The following is a 15341-nucleotide window of genomic DNA, read 5'->3' as shown; positions in this document are numbered from 1 at the left end:
GTGTGAGAGAGAGAGCGAGTGAGAGTGCGTGCGCGCGCGCGAGAGTGTGTGCTCGAGTGAGAGCGCGAGTGAGAGAGAGAGTGTGAGTGAGAGTGCGTGTGCGCGTGAGTGAGAGAGCGATTGAGAGTGAGTGAGAGTGCGTGCGCGCGTGAGTGAGAGAGCGAGTGAGAGAGAGCGCGAGTGAGAGTGCGTGTGCGCGAGTGAGAGAGTGTGTGCTCGAGTGAGAGAGCGCGAGAGAGAGAGAGAGAGAGTGCGTGCGTGCGCGCGTGTCAGAGTTGCATGTTGACCATTAAATTGGCTTGAATTTGTTAATCATGACAAGTTTTTTCTTGTGTGTTTGCTTGCCATTTTAGTACAATTTAAGTCAGAAAACCCCAAAACCCAGTAGCTTCGGGGGGCTTCCCCCCTTGTCCCCCCACCAGGGTGCTGCCCTGGACGAGCTGGGGGCCTGTGGCCCCCAGACCCCCGCCTAAAATTTTCAGATAATTTCACCAGCCCCAAATCACATCCCTGTGATATTTTCCTTTAGAATTCGCTGGTATAATTCAGAATTCATTGTTCCATCAATAATGGCAAGCCGTCCTGGCCCAGATGCAGCAAAACGGGCCCAAACCATGATATTACCACCACCATGTTTCAGATGGGATAAGGTTCTTATGCTAGAATGCAGTGTTTTCCTTTCTCCAAACATAACGCTTCTCATTTAAACCAAAATTCTATTTTGGCCTTGTCTGTCCACAAAACAGCCTTCCAATAGCCTTCTGGCTTGTCCATGTGATCTTTAGCAAACTGCAGATGAGCAGCAGTGGCTTTCTCCTTGCAACCCTGCCATGCACACCATTGTTCAGTGTTCTCCTGTTGGTGGACTCATGAACATTAACATTGGCTAATGTGAGAGAGGCCTTCAGTTGCTTAGAAGTTACCCTGGGGTCCTTTGTGACCTTGCCGACTATTACACGCCTTGCTCTTGGAGTGATCTTTTGTTGGTCGACCACTCCTGGGGAGGGTAACAATGGTCTTGAATTTCCTTCATTTGTACACAATCTGTCTGACTGTGGATTGGTGGAGTCCAAACTCTTTAGAGATGGTTTTGTTTCCAGCCTGATGAGCATCAACAATGCTTTTTCTGAGGTCCTCAGAAATCTTATTTGTGCCATGATACACTTCCACAAAAATGTGTTGTGAAGATCAGACTTTGATAGATCCCTGTTCTTTAAATAAAACAGGGTGCCCACTCACACCTGATTTGTCATCCCATTGATTTGAAAACACTGGACTCTAATTTCACCTTCAAATTAACTGCTAATCCTAGAGGTTCACATACTTTTGTCACACAGATATGTAATATTGGATCATTTTCCTCAATAAATAAATGACCAAGTATAATTGTCTCATTTGTTTAACTGAGTTCTCTTTATCTACTTGTGTGAAAATCTGATGATTTTGGGTCATATTTATGCAGAAATATAGAAAATTCTAAAGGCTTCACAAACTTTTCAAGCATCACTGTATAACTTTAGCTAGCACCTAGTGCTAGCTTGGCAAGATGAGCCAGTCATTCCTTTTAAATAAACTCCACTCAAAGGCTGAGTGGGGCATTGAAGTGTGTTTCAGATGGGTAACTTGCTGCGGAAGTTGGAGATCAAAAAAATAGGGTGTTGAGTGTAAATATTGACTAGTTTTACCTTTTTTTATTTCCGTACTTTTGGCATTCAGTACGCCAGTCTTAAGTTGATTTTCAGATAATGACTCGACATGTATGCTTCCCGGGGTGGTGCCAGAGATTGTTTTGCTGGTGCTATGAGGTTGCTTGATCTTTTGAGTGAGGGGTGCTCTGAAATTTAGGATTACCCATTCATGTGCCATCAGTGTGTTTTACCTGTGCCAAAGAGGTTGTACTTTTTGGTTTGTTAGCCTGGAAACAGGATTATGCAAAAACTACAGGCCTAATTTTCATGAAACTTGGCAGAAAGGTGCATCATGAACCAAGGAAGGACCCATTAAATTTGAGTGCATCTGACCCACTAAATTTGAGTGCATCTGACCCACAGGGCAGCTCCAGGAGTTTGGGTTCACTGTCGCCTAATGTTGCGACATTCAGCCTTGCTGGAGGTCTGTGCTCCGAGTGCCCTTAATCCAACACCCTGACACATGAACATTTACCTGCTTGGATACAGCGCCAATCTGTGTGGGGTGTTTTTGGGGTGGGTTTTTTTTTTTTTTTTTTTTTAAATTATAAAAAGAGGCAAGATGATCAGCTTGCAGGATCCAGATGCAAGGTTCATAAGCCAGCTGATGTAAACACAGCTCTGAATGTAAAACTTCATATAATTATGCAAGGGCTCACACCCAAGCAGCACCACCAGATGCACAGGTTTGTGCAAGTTTCAGTCTCGGGTTCTGAGATCACAAACTCATGTAGGCAGTTACCAACACCTTGACTGAGTCAGCAGTATTCGTTCCATAGACCTAATGTTATATGAATGAGCATCGCATAGAGAACTATAAGGAGTCAGTGTGCCTCAACTGCCGAATACATTATAATTTTAATTGGTAACAGAGGGGAGGGTCATGCCTTTACTATTGGATATCTTTTAACAAAACAGTGCATCTACTACGTCTCCACACATGGACGTTTTTTGAGAAATTATCCATTCTGATCTTGTTAATGCGAATTTACAGAAAAATGCACTCTGGCTAACAGAACATGAAAGTAAAGAAGAAACCTTTATTTATTCATCCCATGCACACTTCAAGCACAGTGAAATTTATCCTACGCATTTAACCCATCTGAAGCAGTGAACGCGCGCGCACACCCAGAGCAGTGGGCAGCCACACCAGAGCACCCGGGGAGCAGTCAGGGGTCAGGTACCCTGCTCAAGGGCACCTCAGCCCAAGGCCGCCCCACGTCAACCTAACTGCATGTCTTTTGGACTGTGGGGGGGAAACCCACGCAGACACGGGGAGAACATGCAAACTCCACACAGAAAGGCCCCAGCTGGCTGCTGGGTTTGAACCTGGAACCTTCTTGCTGTGAGGTGACCGTGCCAAAGTTTAATGTGCTGTGTCCATTGGTTGAAATGAGATCATCTGTGTTGGCTCCCCCTGCCCCCATCTAAAATACTTTTAATGCATTTATTTTCGAAATGATAGTATTCACGGGTTTTTTTTTTTTTTTAATTTCAAAATAAACCACACAAATTTGAGTGCTAAGGGGTTGCTATGGCTGTTCTAGGGGTAACTACAACACCCCAAAGCCCCTCCCTGGTGCTGCCCATTCTGGCATGAAGGCAGGGGAATGTCCATGACCAATATGGTCTGGCAAGAGGAAGGCACACTGTGTCCAGATGGGCATATCAACTGCATGTGCTCTGGCTGCAGTTTTGATCTACTGTGCAAACTCATTCAACATGCTGACTTTCAAGTCAACCAAATTTATCCATACAATGGGAGTAAATAGTGCCATGTTGTCCACTCTTGTCTTGCCAATGTAATTCCAAGCCATATTTTGTTTCAGGATGAAGAGGAGGTTCCTTCTGAAGCTGGAAAAGACCAAGAAGAGGCAGTGGAGAAGACCAAGGCTGCCCAAGAGCAATCTGAGCCAGAGGAGAAAAGCCAAGGAGAGAAAAGCAAAGAGCCTCCGACTGAGGAGGAGAAAGCTGATAAGGGCGCTGATAAAGAGGAGCCTCCTGTAAGAAAGCTTGACTTAATCTGGAATGATTCTTTTTCTCTAAATATAGTGAATTTTCTTTACTAATGTCACATTTCACTTTAAAGCACATGAGAATGCTTAAAGAAATGGGGCTTGTAAAATTTAACATCAATGCCTTCCAAATCAAATATTGAATTTTCATCACACAGGCGGATAAGGAGGCTGAGGCGTCCGAGAAACCTGATGATGGGAAAGCAGTTGAAGCAAAGGAGGAAGATAAGGAGGCAGAGAAGAAACCTAAAGCTCAGAAAAAGAGCAAAATCTCTGTAGATATTGGAGTGGAGCTGGAGGTTAATGATGTGCTTAATCCCAGCCCAGAAGAGATTGATGTCTCGAAAAAGAAGTAAGTATTGGAAGTGTGTTACTTTGTATTAGCAGCATAGATGTTGATAAACAGCTTCATAAAAATTTTTTTCTGCTCTTTCCCATCAGGCTGCAGGATCTCACCAACAGAGATCTGGAAAAACAGGAGAGGGAGAAGGCTCTAAACAGCCTGGAGGCGTTCGTCTTTGAGACACAGGTACGATTGTTGCACTCCTTTTGCTTTTCTGATGCTCAGCGAATGCATGTGCTCTTTTTTTTTTTTTTTTTTTTTTTTTTTTTTTTTAAACTCATCTAATAGTAGAGCTTCAGAATTGTCTTCCAGTACCTTGACATAAACTGTCTTGGATTTTATAGCTTGAATAATTCAGGGTGCTTTCACTTATGCAGCGTTGATCCATTTAAATAGAACCTTGGTGCATTTACCTGCTTGGTACAGTGCATTTAGGCAGGTGAGAAAATGGCAATCATGCTTTGGTGTCGACCAAAGTAACAATGTCTTGGTGAGAGACCTTTGTCCATGTCCAGTTGTGGTGGGTGGGGTGTCTATATATATTATTTTTTTGCATGCAATTTCTACATGCACTTGGCAAAAGCTCTCATCCTGCTTTCATATTTTTATGTCCCTCAGCGTTTTTGTTCATTTGTGTATAGTGTGAAATCAAGCAAAATGTATAAATTTTGCTACGATTTGTACAGACTAATGGGTGTTGGTTTAGTTTAGAACTGGACTTTATTATTGTCTGAATAACCCTTCTCTCCTCCTCCTACAGGATAAACTGTACCAGGATGAGTACCAGGCTGTGGTTACTGAAGAGGAGAAGGAAGCCATCTCCAGTAAGCTCAGTGAGGCTTCAGCATGGTTGGATGATGAGGGCTATTCAGCAGGAACCAAGGAGCTGAAGGAGAAGCTGAGCGAGCTGAAGAAGCTGTGCAAAGCTATGTTCTTTCGAGTGGATGAGAGGAAGAAATGGCCAGACAGACTAGCAGCCCTTGACAGCATGCTCAATCACTCTGCCATGTTCTTGAAGTAAGTCTTAGGATGATTTTAAACAGAGCAAAATCCTAATATCCTTTGCTAGCATACTGTTTAAAACCATAGGTGGTCGCTGCACCAGAGTTGTTCCAGATGTGCAAGTCAGTGAGGATTTACACTTGGATTTTTCCATGAACATTTACAGCATTTAGCAGATGCCCTTGTCCAGATTTTTGTGTGTGGGGGTGTCCCCCCCCGCTTTAAATTATAAAGGAATTTCAGGGTTTGCTCTGATAAGGCATTAAAACATTTTTGGCTTTTGTTTAACTGTATGGGTGTTCTATATAGGGGTGCTAAATTGATTTCAGAAGATGACCAGATTTTCACTGAAGTTGAGCTGAAGACCTTGGAGAAAGTTATAAATGAGACTATGGTATGTAACAAGCAATATTGGTTATTCCTTGTCCATATGTGATGTTAAAAATGCGTCCGCTAAGTAATTATCTTGACTTTTTTTTTTTTGTTTCTGTCTTCTCTGATTATTGGTAGACCTGGAAGAATGAAACTGTGGCTGAGCAGGAGAAACGCTCTCCTACAGAGAAACCTGTGTTGTTATCTAAAGACATTGAGGCCAAACTCTCCCTCTTGGATAGAGAGGTCAGCTATCTGCTCAACAAAGCCAAGTTTGCCAAGCCAAAGCCCAAACCTAAAGACAAGAACTCCACCAGCACTGAGAATGGCAAAACGAATAGTACAAACTCGGAGCAAGTTATTCCTCCCAAAGATGAATCCAGTAAGAAAATAATTGGTTGGTTGTAAGACCTTGCAGTTGTTGAGTCCTTCACTCTTTGGTTTTTCTGTTATTGGTTTTACCTAATCTGAATTTGGTGTCGTTCCCCCCCCCCCCCCCCCAAATCCAGATGGAGCTGAGGAGGTGAAACCAGTAGAGGAACCTCCCACCAAGGAGAATAAAAAGGAGACTGAGACAGAGCCAGAAATAGTAGAAAAAACAGAAGACAAAGGTAATTTATTGAATACAAACATGTAGTGTTGAATAAGTATTCAAAGTATGCACATGGTACAAACTGGAACTGTGATGGGCTTGTAGTTCTGGGTGGGGGATACTTGAAAAATTAGGCTTTTGTTTGAAGAGGCCAAGGGTAATTCTTACCTCACATGGGAGAAGCTGTTCACAAAACTACCATAGCTTGGCCACTCCATAAGGCTGAGCGCTATGGAAAAATGAGCTGTCGAAAATCCAATCATCTAGACCAATTATCTGTCGGGGTCGCAGGGGGTAGCTGGAGTTAATCCCAGCTGACTTCATGCAAGAGGTGGGATTCGGGCAGGGCTCCATGTAAAATGTTTGGAAGTTGCCAAGAACGACGGCGTGTTGGCAAAGGTTATTTGGTATGACGAGTGCTACATTCCCTGTGATGACCTGGTGACTTGTCCAGGGTGTACCCCGCCTTTCGTCCGTAGTCAGCTGGGATAGGCTCCAGCTTGCCTGCGACCCTGTAGAACAGGATAAAGCGGCTAGAGATAATGAGATGAGAAGTGCTACATTTGGCAAAAACACAACTCTGCTCATCACTCTGAATACACATCCCATCTGTGAAGCACAGGGGCAGTAGCATCATGTTTAGTGTTGCCCTTTCTCCCCCCTTTTTTTTTTTTTGCGCATCTCCGACTAATGCCCTCTGTACCCTATACATATAAAATCTAAACCTGATTTGTGACCTTTTATTACCCAACCCAAAGGTAACCAAAGTCACCCACCCCTGATATGTTTAATCATCATCAGCAAATGGTGAACACACAATCATATAAAACTCAGAATGGACTCGGTTCAGAAACTGTTTTAGGTTTCATTCAGGCCCTGACATCTCAAAGTAAAATTTCAAATAAAATGGCTAGGTGTTTCAGTGCAAGTTTTTGAAGTTATTTAACCTTCAATGATCTTTTTTTTTGTTTGTTTGTTTGTTTGTTTACAGAAACAGGGGACAGTGATTCACAAAACCATATAGGAGATGAATTATAACTACTGGAACATTCTCGTTTTTGTGTTGTATTTATTGACTGTAATAGGGTTCCCCCCCCCCCCCCCCCCCCATCTTTTTTACATCTGTTCTCCTCGCACCACAAGAAGACATTTTGGAGCATGGCAGCATTTTCATATAGTAGCTTTCCATTTATTAATTGTGATCTATTGAAACTGAATACATTTCAGCTTGAAGGTCTTTGGGCAACTGCAGTGAGTGTTGATCCTGTCTGCCTGTACGGAATGTACACGTTGCAGCATTTCCCTCATTCTGTGTGCACTTGTTGGGATTATAAATGCACAAAATGAGCTCACTCCATGTAAAGTTCACTATGGCTTCATGAATATTTTAACATTTTTGTGCTGGAGTCTAGACTTTAACCTAAAATTCTAGACTCGTATGAGAAGAGATGCAGGATGAATTTGGATATGACCTTAATTTCTTTCCACGCCAGTTTGTCATCTACAATGCAATTTCTAGTAATTTGCATAACCAGAGATGATGATGATGATGATTTGAAAATGTAAGACTTTTAAAGAAAACTCCTTTCCTGGGCTGCTTTTTTGTTTCAGTGTATGGGTCTAGAAATGCAGAATTCTTTCAGTGGAATACAATAAGCAAAAAAAAAAAAAAGTGAAATGTGCTCCTTTTTCTAAATTAAATGTGTATGGATCATGTGGTTTCAGTATTCATTCCCATTATGTCACTGTACTTGCATTATACACTGACCACTTTATTAGGAACCCCTGTTAATTCATGTAATTATCCAGCTGACCAATCATGTGGCAGCAGTGCGGTGTTTAAAATCCTGGAAATACAGGTCAAGTGCTTCAGTTCATGTTCACATGAAACAAAATGGCTGGTGCCAGATGGGTTGGTTAGAGTATTTCCATCTCCTGGGATTTTCATGCACAATATTCTCTAGAGTTTACACAGAATGGTGTTTACGTTTGACATGTTGCTGATTTGAGATGCTTCTTGTAAGCTTGAATGCCAGTCTGGCCATTTGCTGCTGAAAACTTCTGCTTGCAGTGCTACCACTCATTGAATGGTTGGTTGCCCTTCCCCCTCGCCCAGTGTTTTGAGGTGAATATTTTATTTAACTGAAGCTCTTGACCTGCAGCTGCATGATTTTTATGCATTGTGCTGCTGCCACATAATGGGCTGATTTTTGGATAATTGCACGAATGAGCAATGTAGAGGTGTTTCTTATATAGTGGACAGCAAGTGTAGGCTAACACCACTGAGGCATACACCACCATTAGCTTTCCCCCTTTCTTTTGCTGATCATGTCCACACTCTTGCATTACCAGTGATGGTGAATTTCTAAGGACTCATTTGACTGCACTGACGTTAAAGTTAGGTTTTGTTTTTCCCCTCATGAGAGCTTTTTCTATTCTAAGAAAGTAACAATGCAGATTCTTTATTCTTCCTTTGTCTGTTCCCTTCTCTTCATGCTTCTGTTTTTTTTTTGTTTTTTCGTTTCTGGTCTGTTGAGGGAAGAGTCCATGTCTGGGGGGGAAAGGGATATTTTGTTTCTAAGCTGTTAATAAAATCCTTTTTAAATCTCAATGTCATGTGATCTTTCAATAACTGTTCTTTGAATAGCCACACCACCATACCAGGGGTATGTACTATACACTTGTTCCAATGTTCTGTATCCATCTGAAATGAAAGGTTTAAGATTTTTTGTACATCAGTCTGTAGTAGGTTTATCTAACCTCCAGCTAATTGTTGGAAAGATTCACATTCAATACATACTGAGCACTTTTTATCCAGAGTACTGTACGAATACTGGATAGGGCCTCCCTTTGCACTCAAAATCGCCTCAATTCTTGGATTCAGCAAGCTCTTGGAAATGTTCCTTTGACATTCTGGCCTATATTGATATGACTGCAGGAATTGTGATGCAGAATTTTCATGCTGCGAATCGCCTGTTCTGCCACATCCCAAAGGTGTTCTACTGGATTCAGATCCAGTGATTTGGAAGGCCACTGAAGAACAATGAACTCGTTTGTGAGAAAACTTGTGCTTTGGGACATGGTGCATTATCATACTGGAAGTAGGTACTAGATGGTAAATTGTGACCAGGAAGAGATGCGCATGGTCGGCAACAATATTCAAGCAGGCCCATTGGTATTAATGAGCCCAAAGCTTGTCAAGAAAACATTCCCCACACCATAACACCACCACCAGCCTGGACTGTTGTCACAAAATTCTGACCCTACCATTTGTGTGCCTCAGCAGCAATCAAGATTCATCAGACCAGGCTATGGGTGTTTTGTCGTCATTTCCAAGAATTCTAGTAGCGACAGCACACACAGCCTCGCTTCTTTTGGATCAGGACATTTAGTGTACACGGGGGGTGTGTACAATGACAACAGTTTCCCCCAAAGCATCAAGTTAGTGTTTGAGTTACTGAAACCGGTCACGATGATGTAATCCAATTTCACAGTTGTTAATATGAGACACTTTTTTTTTTTTTTTTAAAAAGGCAAATACTGAGACATAAATGTGATGGCTAACTTTAAAATGAAGATTGTTTCCAAATTATAACTTTTATAATGTACAGTAGCAATACAGGTCTACTACTCGTGGGTCAGAGCTCTAACTGACCATGTCAAATCTTTAGGGGGGGGAAAAAAAAAGCCACTACACTGTACCTTTCCTTGTCACTGGTTTGGTATCCTCAAGTGTACACCTTTTGTACCTGTAGTATGTTTTTGTATCTTTCATAGAAAAGTGCCTGTAATATACTTTTTTAAAAAATTAGTGTTTTTATTTACAGATTTTATGCTGGGTTCAGACTCCACAATATTTTTGTCTTTCACAATCTTTAAGCAATCATAGTGCCATGGATTCTTGCCCTGTCTTGGTCAGAAGACTGGTAACACTACCAGTTTAACCCTGACCAGTCATTCATTCATGTGTCCATGTAATATCAAGAACATTACATGACGAGGCAAAGATTTGAAGTTTATCTTAGTGTTTGAAAAGTATTTTCATGCGTTCATTTCACTCACTCGTGAATATGTTCACGAATGAGTGAAATGAACGCATGAAAATACTTTTCAAACAATAAGATAAACTTCAAATCTTTGCCTCGTCATGTAATGTTCTTGATATTACATGGACACATCCACCCCCCCCCCCCAAAAAAAAAAAAGAATCAAAAGAATTTTAATTTGAACTAGTTTGCTATTTCCAGTTAGCGGGAAAACACCGGGAGTGATGTCAGAGTGAAATATTGGAAAATACATCATTCAGTAGGGGCATAGCTTGGGGGGTGTCCTGGGGTGCCCGTGACCCCCACTTTGTCGGACCATACATTTTTTTTTTTTTTTTTCAATAGCCGCATATCAGAAAGGCGCACACTAATTTTTCTAACTTTTTTTTTTTTTTAAACTAGATTGTCACCTCAGCCTCATTAGGGTTTCTGTAACCTTGTATGGACTTCCTGTGATTTGGGTGCAAAAACCCAGTTCTGCGTAAGCGCAACACGATCGCACTAGAAAGCATGGTCAAGCTGCCAGTGTAGCTGCAGTCTTTTTTTAGTTGAGAATTACGAGTATTTCCTCGTGTTAATAATTCGCTATGTCAAAACAAGTGAAACTTTCCTCCTCCTTTTGATGTGAAGAGAGGTAAGCAATTTTATTTTTTTAATATATATATATATATATATATATATATATATATATATATATATATATATATATATATATATATATATATATATATATTTTTCCATCAAAGTTGCATTCTGTGGCTTCGAAGCTAAGTTTTAGTGTGCCGTTTCTAGAACGCAACATCAAGACACAACGCCTTTTACTTAAAACATTTTGGCCGATGAGCAGTAAGACAACAAGAATAGACAAATCTGCATCGGTTGACTAGGGTAAGATGTCGAGCTGCTATCCGTACACTGCCGGATAAAGCTGATTTGGCCTAATTGTTGTCCGACTTCTCAACAGCTCGCAACATGAGATGAAAGAATGATGCAAAGGCCGTGTTATTTTCTCAAACGTATTTTTTTTTTCATTTACAAACCTGCGGGTATGTACTCCCCCTTCCCCCTTTGAAAAATCCTAGCTATGCCCCTGCTCAGATCCGCAATGAAGTTTGTATGAAAAATGTACATTTTTCAACACACAAAGATAAACAGGTCTTCAGGCCAATGTGTGATCTTTTTATTATATACATATACATACTATTTTATTATAAACAATTCATTGATTTCCTCATGAGTGAGATATAGTGAATTAGGTCATGGTTTTAGTTCACCATGTCCCGGATGAAATTTGTTTGAAAACTGAGTGGGTGGGCGGCGCAGTGGTTAGCGCTGTCGTCTCACAGCAAGAAGGTCCGGGTTTGAGCCCCATGGCTGACAAGGGCCTTTCGGTGTGGAGTTTGCATGTTCTCCCTATGTCCGCGTGGGTTTCCCCCACAGTCCAAAGACATGCAGGTTAGGTTAACTGGTGACTCTAAATTGACCGTAGGTGTGAGTGTGAATGGTTGTCTGTGTCTATGTGTCAGCCCTGTGATGACCTGGTGACTTGTCCAGGGTGTACCCTGCCCAGGGGCGCCACCAGAAATTTTGGGCCCCCCAACTTTGCCCACCCTCGTCACAGTTGCACTATTTGTCATTATTTGAGCCCATGGACCTTGAGTTTGTGACTTTATTACATTTTGTGTATTAACCTACCAGGGACTAGATGAAAACTGGTCAGTGACTAATTCTGGTGCATTTACAATCACAAATGAAAATTCAAGATTTTGCCACATGCCTTTTTGTGCTAGGACAACTGGTAGTGAAATGTGTGATGTGACTGCTAATAAATCATAGAACACGTAACCATGTCAAACACTTGACTGGTGTCCCTTATTAGCAACACTTTAATCTAGCAAACTGTATATGGCGCTCGCTCATTAAAAATTTCAATCCTAAAGCATTTATGGGTTGTATTGCTGCTCACCTTCTCCAAAGGGGTGTTCAGTGGTTTGGTAGGGCGGAGGTCCCCCTGAGGCTGAATCTGTGCATATTTAGGGCACCCCATTAGTTATGAAACTGGTTATTAGCACTAGTTATTAGCACCAGCATAACATTTCATCTTGTTTATTATCACACAAGTCAGTTCAGTTATTAAAATGGAAAAAATGTCACTGTACAAACTGTAAAAGTGTTCTCTTGATAGGCTAATCCAACCACGTTCATACTGTTCATTTACCATTCACTAATATTTTGAACACACGTGAGCGATAGCTACCTTTCTTTGAGAAAAACTGAGTGACCAGTTGGCTGCCTCTCCAGTCGCTTTCAGCTGCCTTTCTTTACGTTTTTGACAGCCACTCTTCATATTTAGCGATCATAGACTGTACGCACTCCACTGCTGCCTGGCTGCTGCACCGCGACACAGCAGCAAGTAGCGTTGCACTGATCAGCACACAGATTTAACACATCGCGCTTCTACCAGAACTGGACCGTACCATTTCGCAAAAGGGGGAGGGTTAAATGACGATATGTTGAAGAACTCAAGAAATAGACAACCTTGTTCAATTAGCTCATTTTACCAGATGGAATATTGCATTGTTGTTATTTCAAAAGTCTTATTAAAATCATTAAAAGCATATTATCAGCCCCTTAAAGGGCCCCATGGCAGTGCTGGGCCCCTAGAATTGTTCTAACCTTCCCCCCCTGGCGGCACCCATGACCCCGCCTTTCGCCCGTAGTCAGCTGGGATAGGCTCCAGCTTGCCTGTGACCCTGTAGAACAGGATAAAGTGGCTAGAGATAATGAGATGAGAAGGTATGTGTTCATAGTGCAAGTTGTTTAGTACAATAGCTCCAATACTTAACACACTCTTCATTGCTTTTAGCTACTAATGTATCATAAAATTTTGATAATGCAAACTAATACTGTATTACACTTAATGTGTATGAGTGAATACAGTGCTACAGTTTGTGCTGGCGTCCCCCTTAAATCATTTTTTAACCTTGCCACATAATTTATGAAAATGTGCCACACCTTAGAATGTTTGTGTTGTAAGGCAGGATAAATGTTAAGAACACTAAAACCGATTTTTAAACTTTCGGAATTCCTGAGCACAGTGATGTCATTAGTGACGCCAGTCCCACCCTTGTGATTTAATAATACATCAATAAAGTTCACGAATGCGTTGGTGTCAACATGAATAAACATTTATTGTGAGTTGACAAAAATCACTGTGTATGAATGTTCATTATTAAGACACTGTTTTAAATCCATACAGTACATAAAATCGGTCCCCCCCGCTGTCCCTTGGGCTTCTGGCTGGAACCACAGTGATGTTATGAAGTGCACTCTGGAGCTAAACAGCACCGAAAAGTGTTCCAGATGAGGAAACCTGCGCCTTCATTCACACATGCAAACAAGTACATTACAGGAGGAACATTCAATAAAAGCGTTAAAGGAAAAAAGACTGTTTTTAAATGTCCTTCAGAAACATTTCAGGCAGTAATTTTGCGCAGGACGAACAAAAACCCCGGAATAAACATGCGGTATCAAAGAGCAGAGATCACTTCCGTCTTCCATATGCGCCTCTTCCGTTCAGTCCATCTTGAGCTCCTACCTTCACTTGGAGCTTGTGTACTTGGTCACAGCCTTGGTGCCCTCAGACACGGCGTGTTTGGCCAGTTCTCCTGGCAAAAGCAGGCGCACGGCGGTCTGAATCTCTCTGGATGTGATGGTGGAGCGCTTGTTGTAATGAGCCAGGCGTGAAGCTTCGCCGGCAATGCGCTCAAAGATGTCATTCACGAATGAATTCATGATGCCCATTGCTTTGGAAGAAATACCAGTATCCGGGTGGACTTGTTTTAACACTTTGTATACGTAAATTGCATAGCTTTCTTTCCTGGTCTTGCGCCTTTTCTTGTCCCCCTTCTTCTGTGTCTTGGTCACAGCCTTTTTCGAGCCCTTCTTAGGCGCCGGAGCGGCTTTCGACGGTTCAGGCATGTTTTCGGGTTGTCAGAGTAACGTCACGTCTTCTCAGCTCAGGTCTGTATACTTTATACACTGCCGTCTTGCCTTTATTTATAGAATTCGCGTGCAAATGAAAGAACAGGCAGATTTTACTGTAATTGGACGTTCGGGTCGTGACGTATGACAGATCGCGCTTTGCAATTGGTTGCATTGTCGGAATTCAGCGCGTCCAATCAGAGTCAAGGTCGGGGTATAAATAACAAACCCTGCTTACATCATAATACAGCTCGCTGACTGCAAGCGTGAGAGTGGCTGAGTTACATAGCAAACTGTAAACTACGTTACGCTCTAGTTTTATTACCATACTTTGAATATGTCCGGTAGGGGGAAAACTGGAGGAAAGGCCCGAGCCAAGGCCAAGTCTCGTTCATCCAGAGCTGGACTTCAGTTTCCAGTGGGTCGTGTCCACAGACTGTTACGCAAAGGGAACTACGCGGAGCGGGTAGGCGCGGGGGCGCCAGTCTATCTGGCTGCTGTGCTGGAATATCTGACGGCTGAGATCCTCGAGCTGGCCGGAAACGCGGCGAGAGACAACAAAAAGACGAGGATCATCCCCCGCCATCTGCAGCTCGCTGTCCGCAATGACGAGGAGCTCAATAAACTTTTAGGCGGTGTTACCATCGCCCAGGGCGGGGTGTTGCCAAACATCCAAGCTGTTTTGCTGCCCAAGAAGACCGAGAAACCAGCCAAGAGCAAGTGATGATGGACTCCGTGACATCTGGCGAGGACATTGACACACATCACGGCTTCCACACAGCGGTGCCACCATTTTGAGTCTTTAAACTGAAGTAACACGTTTTCTTGTTCTCGCTTGATTTCTGCTTTGTCTTAAAGTGTTAAGAAACTGAGTTATGCTGTTGATGTTTCTTGGAGAAATGCTTGTCTACATCGAGACGAACACTAACCACTAACTGGCTACAAACATGGCGGACATGTTCAACCTGGCCATGAACAAAAGGTGGACTGTGAGCGGATTAAACACAAAAGAAACCCGGGCTGAACATTAGCATTACACTCTTTGTAGTTTTTAGACCTGTGCTTGTTGTTGTTGTTCCCACTGCTATTAAATAATGTCATTTTTTTCCTTCCTGTTTTAATTCAATAAATGTTGAGCCTGAGGAAGGCACAAAGACTTGCAGTGTGTCAGTGTTTTTGTTTTTCTAAGCTGCATGAATTAAAACGACTCCTGTTATTATCGTTTATGACTCTTAACATGCTTATCATTATTAGGCCTGCTTTTACACCAGCTTATCTGACCACATTTTCTTCAACATC

General features: G+C 42.2%; 3 protein-coding genes across 3 annotated transcripts in view; 2 read left to right on the top strand and 1 right to left on the bottom strand.

Annotated features, from left to right (window-relative positions):
• Positions 1 to 8623, top strand: part of hyou1 (hypoxia up-regulated 1) — a 36523-nt gene extending 27900 nt beyond the window's left edge. The window contains exons 17-24 of the mRNA XM_060908157.1: positions 3518 to 3691; positions 3862 to 4055; positions 4145 to 4232; positions 4807 to 5063; positions 5358 to 5442; positions 5559 to 5802; positions 5930 to 6031; positions 7004 to 8623. Coding sequence (XP_060764140.1) covers positions 3518 to 3691; positions 3862 to 4055; positions 4145 to 4232; positions 4807 to 5063; positions 5358 to 5442; positions 5559 to 5802; positions 5930 to 6031; positions 7004 to 7050 — 1191 coding nt within the window. The 3' untranslated portion in view covers positions 7051 to 8623. The remainder of the gene's footprint in view (positions 1 to 3517; positions 3692 to 3861; positions 4056 to 4144; positions 4233 to 4806; positions 5064 to 5357; positions 5443 to 5558; positions 5803 to 5929; positions 6032 to 7003) is intronic.
• A 4607-nt stretch (positions 8624 to 13230) lies between these two features.
• LOC132873308 (histone H2B 3) lies at positions 13231 to 14107 on the bottom strand. Its single transcript, XM_060908706.1, has one exon. It carries the CDS (start codon positions 14037 to 14039, stop codon positions 13659 to 13661), a length of 381 nt encoding a protein of 126 aa, XP_060764689.1. The 5' UTR covers positions 14040 to 14107; the 3' UTR covers positions 13231 to 13658.
• A 172-nt stretch (positions 14108 to 14279) lies between these two features.
• On the top strand, positions 14280 to 15198 carry LOC132873307 (histone H2A). Its single transcript, XM_060908705.1, has one exon. It carries the CDS (start codon positions 14380 to 14382, stop codon positions 14764 to 14766), a length of 387 nt encoding a protein of 128 aa, XP_060764688.1. The 5' UTR covers positions 14280 to 14379; the 3' UTR covers positions 14767 to 15198.
• Positions 15199 to 15341: the final 143 nt, after the last annotated feature.

The sequence above is a fragment of the Neoarius graeffei genome, chromosome 25 (assembly GCF_027579695.1).
Source record: "Neoarius graeffei isolate fNeoGra1 chromosome 25, fNeoGra1.pri, whole genome shotgun sequence".
Classification (NCBI taxonomy): domain Eukaryota; kingdom Metazoa; phylum Chordata; class Actinopteri; order Siluriformes; family Ariidae; genus Neoarius; species Neoarius graeffei.
Note: the sequence above shows the minus strand (reverse complement) of the source record. Positions and strands in the feature narration are given on the sequence as shown.